The sequence below is a fragment of the Oncorhynchus mykiss genome, chromosome 5 (assembly GCF_057628025.1).
Source record: "Oncorhynchus mykiss isolate SJ-2025 chromosome 5, ASM5762802v1, whole genome shotgun sequence".
Classification (NCBI taxonomy): Eukaryota; Metazoa; Chordata; class Actinopteri; order Salmoniformes; family Salmonidae; genus Oncorhynchus; species Oncorhynchus mykiss.
The window spans coordinates 31,104,936-31,115,733 of NC_143026.1; the positions used below are offsets into that span (position 1 = coordinate 31,104,936).

General features: G+C 45.8%; 1 protein-coding gene across 9 annotated transcripts in view; it reads left to right on the top strand.

The window, feature by feature from the left end:
- LOC110523597 (zinc finger protein 618) overlaps window positions 1-5,601 on the top strand; it is a 36,883-nt gene extending 31,282 nt beyond the window's left edge. For all 9 annotated transcript variants that reach the window (XM_021602448.3, XM_021602450.3, XM_021602451.3 and 6 more), the window contains one exon: window positions 163-5,601. In XM_021602448.3, coding sequence (XP_021458123.3) covers window positions 163-1,799 — 1,637 coding nt within the window. In that variant the 3' untranslated portion in view covers window positions 1,800-5,601. The remainder of the gene's footprint in view (window positions 1-162) is intronic.
- The last annotated feature ends 5,197 nt before the right edge of the window (window positions 5,602-10,798 follow it).

Sequence of the window (10,798 nt, forward strand, 5' to 3'; positions counted from 1 at the left end):
ATGAATGTCATAGTCATGCTGCTTATGAATGAACACACTTAGGCCACACTGCCTATGAAAACACACTCAAACTCGTTCTCCTCTACCTCATTTTCCATCTATTTTTCTATTTCTCCTTTCACTCTCTCACTGCTCCTCTCCTATGCCTCTCTCTATCCACAGAGAACAGTGGTGGACTACCGGAGAAGGAAAGGCAGCAGGTGGCTGAGCGTCTCCTCAGGGTGATGTGTACAGACCTGGGCGTGCTCAACATGCTCAACAGCAAGGACTTCCTGAAGCTGGCCCAGACTCTAGTGGACACGGGCGCCCGCCACGGTGCCTACTCCACCCGCGAAGCCCTGGGCAACATGAGCTCACTGGCCCTGCGCCAGCTTCCCCGCATGTACAACCAGATCAAGGTGAAGGTGACCTGCGCCCTGGGCTCCAACACCTCACTGGGCATCGCCGTCACCTGCCACTCCCAGGCAGTGGGGCCTGACGCCTGCCTAGTGCTGACAGCCTACCAGGTGGAGGGATCCAGGCTCAAACGCTATGTTCTAGGTGTCAAGGAGGCAGACCTGAGGGAGGGACCTGAGCAGGTACACCAGTGGACCCAGAACGTGCTGTCGGAGTTCGTCATGTCGGACATCCGCACGGTGTACGTGACTGAGCCGAGGGTGTCTGCGGTGGGGGTGGGGGGCTCGCCGCTGGGTGGAGCCGGGCGGGGGAGGGTGTGTCTGCGATGCGCCGGGTGCTCGCTGGGTGTAGTGGTCCAGGCGGTGCTTGGGAAGCGCAGCCTGCAGGCGCGGGGGCTCCAAGAATTGACTGAGCTGCTGGCTACCTGCCGTGACATTGCTGCCTCCACCAGCCTCTCGTTACGTGACGACTCCACCAGTGCCACCATCGACGAGGGCACGTCTAACCCCTCCGCTCCCCCCAGGCCTAGCCCCACCCCTCCCTGCTGGGACCGCACGGCTGAGGCCCTGCTTCAGGTGCATGCCCACTTTGAGCAGATATGTGAGGCATACGGGAGGAGCAAGGCCACAGCTTCTACGCTGCAGGGCCTCAACAAACACTTGCTGGGGACCCTGGCCTGCCTGCTGGCCCCTCTACGCCTTGCCGCCCTGGAGCTCAGCAGTCAGAGGAGGCCCACCCTGCAGCAGGTGCTACCTGTCTACCTGCGACTGGAGAAACTGTTCACTTCCAAGGCTGGGGAGGTGGGGACTGCCAGCAAGCTCTGCCACTACTTCCTGGAAGCCCTGAAGGAGAACTTTAAGGTGGAGAAAGCCCACCAGGTAGCCATGGTCCTGGATCCTCAGCTGAAGCTGCGTCCCGTCCCAGCCTACCAGCATGAGGAGATCATCGCCCGCGCCTGCGAGATGGCCACAGACCCCCACGATGGGGGGCAAGCCACCGGTGGGGGGTCCGGAGGTGAGGATGTGGATGGACCCTCAACAACAAAACGGCTTAGAGTGAACGTCCCCGGGGGTGGAGTGAACACCAGAGGGGTAGTAGCTGTGTCATCGGAGGCATCGTCAGATGAAAGCCAGACCCAGGTGAGACAGGAGGTTTTCCAGTATCTGGCTGAACCGCTCCTTCAGGGCACCACCCCAGACCTCTTCCACTACTGGAGCACCGCGGTGGGTGACCGCTTCCCCAGACTGGCACGCCTAGCACTGTGGCTGCTGGCCGTGCCCGCCGTGGGCATCCGCAGCGAGTGTGTGAGCGTGTGTGAGCAGAGCCTGGCCATGAAGAGGAGACAGCAGGTCACCACTGAGGAGATGAGCAAACTCATTTTCCTGCGCTCCAACATGGCCTGAACGTTAGCCTGACCACCAACGCTGACCTAACCATGACCTCTCCACCAATGACTACAGACCATCTACATAGGGATATGGGAACCCTGAGGGGCCATACTCGTAAACTTTCGCTTAGGCCCAAGGTTTATACCTGTTGTCTAAAATGGCTAGCTGCTAGTGTTTCTCATAGGCCAACCTGGCACAATTAGCTATGATGCTGAGGACAACCAGCTGAGCACATCATTAAATTATGTAAAAGTTTCTGTATCGGCCAATTCAAATCATTGACATAGTTGGATGTGATCCAGCACATTTTCACGAAAGCGTCCTTGCCAGAAGTCCACAGGCAAGTTAGTAACTAGCTAGTTCACAGTGTAGAGCGTCTGGTTCCTGGACAATTGTCACAACTTGCGGCGTAGGTTCGAATCCCCCATGGGATGTTTCATTTTATCAAACACCTGGACTGGTTGGATACTGTTCAAGAAGGTAAGGAATAGGGGGATCTTCTCAAGATGCTGATCTGGTTAGTGCCAAATGCAACAACCAAGAATTATCAGCAGTTGAATGGCTTAAAATTCCTAGGATAAATGTCAAGGATGTTAAGGGTGTTGCATATGGTGCTAGCTAGTAACCTCTATTATTCGTTGAGCCTTAAAGAACACTGTCTTTCGCTGAATCACTTCTAGCCTAGTCTCGTCCACCAGCCGGCTCTGCTTCTGTCAAGCAGTATGGTTTCACAGCGCCTCAGAATGAGACTTGATTGGAAGTCTATGGTAGGAGCAGATGAAACAAGCACTGGTTTTAATTGACTGGTCTCTTTCCATCACCATCTAACCATTAGTTAGATCCTCTTCCCTACATAGTGGACTTCAAAGCATGAGCAGCGCAACTAATTTAAACAAGGAATTAAGTTCAGAAAATCTGAAAGTATGCATCTTATAAATGGTTTTCACATATCAAAGTCATATGCCCGAACTCCGACTCGACTGGGTTTCCCAAAAGTAATATGGTCAATGTGATAACATAATACAGCTGTAGCGGCTCTCTACATTGACATATAATTCATTTAGCAGACATTCTTATCCACAGCGACTTACAGTACTGGGTGTATACATTTTGTATACTTTTTTTTTCATACTGGTCACCCGTGGGACTCGAACCCCCAGTCCTGGCATTGCAAGTTCCATGCTCTGCCAACCAAGCTACATGGGATCACAGGACCGCTCTCTCCTCGATTTTAACCACACACTTTTCAAGTCCCACTTTATTGCACTGTGTTACCAGGCGAGGTTACTTCTGACCTTAGACGTCATAGTCAACATCATGCCTTCACATTATCAAATTGCCTTCTTTTCATCCATGGCTTAAAGTTGTCTGACTTTAGTAACTACTTGAAGGACTAAGCTAGGCATACATTAGACAACGATACAAATCTTTACGTCGTTGGCCCACTTACATTATGCAAATTGTCTGCATAATCTCTAGTAGTCACCCTGATGTCTGCGACAGGTGTGCTCACATTACACCAGTTTGCTCACATTGCGACATGTCTAGACCCCTCCCTGTCCTATTTCCAGATGTGTCATGGCCACCTCCTACTGTGTGGCTGTAGCTGAGCAACGGAGGACAAGTTGCAAGTCACCTTGTAGCACCCCCCTCACTACGCAAGATACGACAGAACATTGTGTGCAGAAAAATAATCGGGACCTAGAATGTGGATCGGGACTGTGCAAAACCCATAATCGCACTTATTTCACCCAATCACATTATGTGACCTGGTTGGAGCTTACAACATCACGATTTACCTGCGATTGTAGTGGATCCCAAATTGTGGCAAAATCTCAGTTTATAATCGTATGGTCAGCTTAAGGCGAGCATGACCTCCGGTGGTTGTGTATGGCCTGGCTTCAGATTCGTTTTGGACAATGTTGCGATTCAACTCCACTGTGTTACTGAGTGACTATACTGAATGACTTGACAGTTGGGGTGGGTATGTTTGGGAACTCGTTGGTCTGATTGCCCCTGGCTTGTTAGTGGCATCTTTCTACTTTTTCATTGTGGTGTCTTTCAGTCTGGTCCTCAATTGTCTTTAGCCATGTTGTTTTTAGACCGTCTTCCACTACACCAAGCATCATGTGTCTTTATGTACTATGTCAGTTTCTCATATTTATTAGTCTTTCTTAGACTTCATTTGTTGTTTGTACTTTTTACATCAAAGATAGACCCATGTGTTAATTTATCCAAAAGCAAATAGTCCAAAGAAACTTAGTGGTGTGGCTGTTTATGTTTTCATGCTTTTAATTAATGCACTGGATTTGTTTATGATTTCGATTGAAGGATTAAATGTTTTGCCAATGTATGTTCAACCTTCCCCGCACTTGAATTTTGTCTGGCCTCCGTTCAGAGAGACACTTTCTAATTTAGGAGTTGAGTGTGTGAAATCATTGTTGCCTTTGTACAAACTTGCACAAATTAGTTGGAATGTGCATAACATCTCAAATGGCTTGACCAATGCTATATTGGAAGTGAGTGTCACACACCAAGGTACATCTTGATAACCTTCCCATTCAGTATAGATAGTTCAGACTTAACTTTCCTCTGTCCAAAGCAGTGGTGTGCTTCTTTTTTTTTTTTTTTACCTCAAATTCTATGACTGAAGGACATGCAGTAAAGGCTCCGACATGATAATTTTTGGATCTGTCCAATATGATCAAATAGTAAGTGTAGCATATAGATAATGGAACTGAAATTGATGTTTTAGTTTGGTCTTTTTTTTTTAGCAACCGTAGTGAATGGATTTTTACCTGTAGATCTTAAATTAGGATTTCAAGCAAAAAATGATCCTGAACACGCCGTCGTTGATGTCGGTATCTCCAATACTACTACTACGATTGTCTCATACGCTTTCTTTGGTAAGATTAGAATTATTACAAGATATGCATGTAATCAATACTAGAGTACTGATCTATTCTATCATATAAGCCAGTGTGTTTCTTCTAAGAGGGAACAGTTTCAGGGGGTCAGAAGTTGCTCCTAGGCACAGATCTAAGATCTGCTTAACCTCCCAAAATCCTAGCTTTAAACATTAGGGGCAAAGGCACAGACTGACTTTAGCTCAGTCTAGGGGCAACTTTGACGTACTCCTTTCAGGGGTGGCAGTGTGTAAATACAAGAGAACTGCTGTTTTATTCCACTAGAGGGAGCAAGTGTTGCAGAAATGGGGAGCACCGTTGATAACACCATACCTCTTTTTATAAACTAGCATTTCAAAGGTTTTGATACTCACAACTCAAGCTAAATACTGTTATAGAGAACTAAATTCAAACTTAAAATAATACAAAAAATTGCTGCTAACCTATGGCTTCACAGGAACACAGGTCGCAATCTTTTTCCATTGGGTGTGTTGAAAAAAGATGCAAATGTTAACTGTAAATACAAGATGGCTAACATGAATAGTCTTTCCCTCATGTTCAGAATTTTTGATGCTCAATTGGAATTGAGAATAGTCTGTGTTGTTATTTTATGGAGACTTGTCATGCTTTTCTTTTTATACTCTGCTGGGCTGCAAAAAAAAAATATTTCAAGTTTCTTATTTTGATTCCATAATTTGTCATTTTATCACGCTTTGGCAAATAGTTTTGTTCTGTTTTTGTGGATTTGAGTTGTCTTATCGGTAGGCTTAATTTATACTTTTGTAGTGACACTATTTTTATACTACTGATAGGATCAAGAGTCTTTTGTCAGGCGTGACAGCGCTGTACAATGTTATGAAATACATTACCCACTGTAGTATGTGCTGTGTGAATAAACTGGCTGAAATGAACATCATCAGCCTCTGGCTGTGCAGTGTCCATGCATTGAGTGTGTGTAAAAGACAGAAAGGGCTCTTAACATATAGACCAAGTTAGTTAGCCCCACCATTCAGATATGAACATGATGAGAGACTGGTGGCTGCTTTTCAGTGGCATAGAAAGAGAGGGCTCCCACATGGAGAGGGAGAGCAAGGCCTTACACAGTGGCTGAGTGAGACTGAGGGGGCGAATAGGCCTTACATAAAGGCAGAGTGAGAGAGACGACTCACTTGCAAGGAGAAAGAGAGTGAGGCCTTACAGAGAGGCTGGTTGGTTGGAGGTGCGTGCAAGGGTTCCCCGGGGGCCACTGGTGAGAGGGGGAGTGTGTGTGTCTCGGCCTGCTGTCTTTCTTCCTCCCTTCGCACCCGGGTCACTGAGCCCCTGAGGCACTGCAGACTGCAGCCATGCAGAAACAACCGTGCTGGTTTCCAAGGTTACTTCCACCACAAGCCTACCCGCGAAAGCTAATTCACAGCACATGCGCCCATCTTTGTCTCCCCTTCTCCCTCCCCGCCCCACTGCTGAAGGTGAGTTTTTCCACACCGTTTAACCACAGTTGGATGTTTGCTTAAAGCACAAGTGTTGGGAAAGTCATTTTAAGTAATTTAGAAAGAAAAGAGGTGGAGAAAAAAAACGACCCACCACTCAGACAATTATGTCCCATTATGTGCTAGTGAGAGAAGTTGTTGCAGACCGGCTCTTTCTAGGTGTAGTATCCAAATACAGGTAACTGCCAAAATAAAGGAACACATTCTTCCACGAGTGGTGGAATAGTGTGTCTTGGGTACCGCTCCAGAATCTCCCATAAGTGGGATGTTTTAATCACTTAATTAACTCAGGAACCACGCCTGTGTGGAAACTGCAGCTTTCAATATACTTTATCCCTCTTTCAAGTGTTAACTTTTATTTTGGCAGTTACCTGTATGTTGTGCACATACAATGTGTTTTCACATTAATTTTAGCACCTCTATAACCTGTAGCTTTATAACTACTTTAACCGGACTAGTGCTTCATTACATTGGTAGGCAGAGGTTAGTTTCCCAGGACTCTGGGATTGAGGGGTTCCCCTGTTTACTCCCTGTGCCAGGAGGTGGCAGTACCAGGCTTTAGCTTGAGTTAGCTCAAGCCATTCTTCAGGGGTGAACTGGGAACACGTTGATAGATAGCCCAACTCCAGGTAACCTTTGGCTTTGCTGAGCTGTGCTGTGTGTTATGGGGCAGGAAAAGGCGCGTGGATCCCCCTTAGACATGCATGTCAGGACTGGAAGCGGGAGGCAGATTTATTGAACAGGTAAACTGCTGCCAAGAGCGGAGGGCCATCCAATCATAGTTGTTTTGGCTTTGTTTTGCAGCCCCTGTCCAGCGTGTGTGTGTTTATTTAATATTCCATATACATGGAGACAGGAGTGAAAGCCGAAAGCCAGGATCAGGGAAGTGTGATGGATATAGGCACTCCTTCTGTGTTAACCTCTAGTTAAACGTAAGATGACTCTCTTTTTCAGCCAGTAGTAGTTTGATGAATGAGAACTGATTATTATTGCACCCGGTACCGTGCAAAGTCTAATTAAGTAAGCAGCCCACACACTGGTTCAATCTGATGACTCTCGCTGGGCATTATGCCATGTCTTCTACAATACACAACACTACTAGCCCTTCACACTCACTCTCCACCATGGCTGTGCCTCAATAGTATCATGTTCGCTTATTCATCTGCGCTAACTTCCTAACACTAGCGTGTGCCCCATTGTCATTTTCTAATAAAGTGTTAGCCAGATCCTGCCTCTCCAGTCGAAGGAGAGGAGAGGCACTTTGACTCACACAAGGTCACATCCCAAGTGGACTTCTTGACTGTTACCCAAGCAGAGAGAGAACCACAGCTTCAGCTTGTGTTCTGTACATGCATCTCATACCATGTGCCTGACAATGACAAGGGTGCTGGCATCTCCACCGGTGCCCACCTGTCCCTAGCTGTCTGTTCAGTGAGCACAGGGAGACCGAGGAGGACACAAGAACCAACATATATAGAACTCCTCCTGTCCCTGACCGTGGCAGCAGTGCTGTAGTTCTTCTTCACAGGTGCTGACTTTATCCGCGGTGACATGAATGTACAGAAGTGCCAGGGCGCATACACCCCACTGCTGTCAGGTGTCTCCCCTGTTAACACTCCACCTATCCCCCCCGACCTCACAGGCACCCAATGTACCTTCCTTCCTGCCTGCTTGCCTGCCTACATCTCCCTCCCAGCACTCCAACACACACACTCACACACCTTGGCCTGGATCCAACTAGCTTTTTGCAGACGATACAGTAAGGCAGAAAATTGTCCTTTCTGAAGACACATACAGGCTTTATACTCCTGGGTTACACACAGTACATCTACAACAAATGACAGGAGGTGCAGTGTGTTACGCAGTCTTGTCCTATAAGGACACCGCATTCAGGTATCACTGTCATGTTTGCAATTGACACTGCTTCTAATGGACACATTATGCAGGTGTATCTACCAACACTAATAGCTACTGTCTAGAGAGGAAGCACACAGGTCTATCGCTGCCCAGTGATGAAATGCACAGGTGCTACTTTCCCCCATTTAACCCACCCTCCAAAATACAGTATGCTGGTGTTAATATTTCATAGTAAGGAGGTGAGCGGAAGGTGTGAAAGGATGATGTAGTGGTCTTGGCTTGAGGATGATGACCGTGGTCAGTGTGTGAAGTGAGGTCCAGGTTGAACTGTCTATAAATATAGCTGTGATCTCTACATTTTTAATCATAGTCATAATTTGGGGACTCGGGCTAGCTCCCTGCATGATGTCTGACGACCAATGAGAATGTCAAGACAGATGACGAGGAAGGAGAGCGAGCGTAATTGAGGTCTCTGTGGCCAAAGCTGCACAGATCATATCCCCAATCTTCATCAACATTTCATTTGAAAGTTAACTAATTTCCTACCCTTCCCCATGTCACTGGAGGGTGTGCTGCATATGAAATGGTCCATTTTAAGCAAATGTATTATGGAATTCAGCCACTTGGCTTGTAGTGTGTCTTTCTATGTAGAAAGAATCTAGGGTAATTGTGAGTTGCTGTCAATGAGTCAGTCAAGTTTGACACACAATAATGAAAATGCACAAGCATTTTTGTACTACTTGTTTTGTTGAGCTATACAGGATTCCTGTCATTTTCTTGTTCACCATGTCACTGCCTATCTCAGTGTTTTTGAAATTCACTATTTTTAAAATGGAAACTTTTTGTCATCAGGTAGAAATGTATATTTTCTTCTACATAACTTTGAAATGCATTGTTTTCATATATGTACACATTGGTATTGGCTGAAGATAATGAAAGTGAAGTTGTAATGTGGAATTGCCTTTTCAAGTCTTGATGAATCTGACTTGAACCCATGTATGAGCCCCTGTGTCATAACGCAAGTCTGCTTCAAAGAATTCAAACATTAATATTATAAGACAGCAACACTGAAAGATGACCGAAACCCACTCAGAGCGATTTGTCTGCTTCCGTGATAGCGTCCGTGTTGTGAGGAGTGAAGGCGGTTAATGCCTTCCACCTTTAACTGCCCAGCTCTTGGCTCCCGTCCATATTATGTCATCCTCGGGTCCCGCTTTGGACTCAACGTAATGCAAGTTCATTATTAATGATTTAGCAATGAGTGCCTTTCCTATTCCGTCATCTTATTTCTCTGATTTGTAACTACTGGTGCTCTGCAATTAATCTTTTGAGGAGCATAATTCATTCTTGGAATGAGAACACTGCCCTCAAAATACAACCTGTGCATTTTGTATTGGCAAAGATGCTGAAAAACAGCCCTTATCTGTCTTTTCTGATAATCAAAGCTGACAGATTATTTTGATAGTGTTTAGACAATCATCAGAAACTGAAAATTTAATCTGGACACATTTCATAATTCTGTCCATATGCATCGGCTAGCTCCCCATTTTTAGTTAGAAATCTACTTTGATAATGGTGATTTCTGGCTCTTCATTACATGCCAAATCTTTCATGTGTGTGATTATTCCATTAAATTCAATGCCTTATTGGCGATTAATGTTCATTTTACACACACACACACACACACACACCCACTGCAGCTTTATTTGGATTCCGCCCTAGGCACTTACTCTGTACAGAATATCTGTTAGTCAAATAGGCTACCAATCTGGGTGAGAAGCGTAGCAAGTAAGTCTAAATGTCTGGAGATGTGGGTGTTTTTTGCCATAAGGAAATAATTACCAACTGGAGAGCTACATCTCCTGTAAGACCCCTTTTTTAGTTCTACAACAAAAACAGGAGGACTCCATAGCAAGGCAGGTGTATCATGATGCACCGCTCTCATCAATGCCTAGTCCTTGACAATATCAAGCAAGACTCAAATACTTTAGTGATCCTAGAGGGAGGAAGGGAGGCCTCTCTCCCATTCCCCTGTCTCGTTCTATCCCGAGCTCTCTTGTTATGCAGTGAGCTTGTATCTGGTTGGTGGAGAGAAAAGAAAAGGAAGTCTGATCGATCAGGCAGGGGGTTATTGATCAGTGATCCTCTGTGACCTTTGACATCAGCCCCATAAGGACTGTTCTCTCCAGAGCGAAGGATGGGGATTTGGGATCAGTGTTTGTGGGAAAGACCTGAGAGGACATGTATTTATTTTGAAATGCTGATTTAAAAACACAATCTGTCTATAGAAAGGAAGATATTAGGTCAGTGTTGACCTGGTTGGGATGAGGGGGAGGGGTTTTGTGAGTACTGCACGTTGATTGGCTTAAATGTTTTTGTTTGGGGCATTTCATTCTGTGGCCACAAAGGCGCAATCCTTAATTTCTTTGATGTTACAAATGTACATTTGTTCAAAGGTTGTACATTGTAGTCACACAACTCTTCAGACCAGTGGTTTGTCATGGTTTGGATGCAAGGCTGTAAGAAATACCTCCAAGTATATTGTAGATAGGCTATTGTTTTCACTGTTTATCCCTTCCCTCTCACTGCATACTATACATACCACCGTCATTCAAATACGCTTATTCTTACACAAACAAACACAGCCTACCAGCAAGAACACCACAGATACACAGCAGACGCAGGCATCTGGGTCCAGGCCTGGCTCCAAACCCCTGACCATTAAGAATGCACAGGCTTACATAACAAACCAGGGACAGTGACT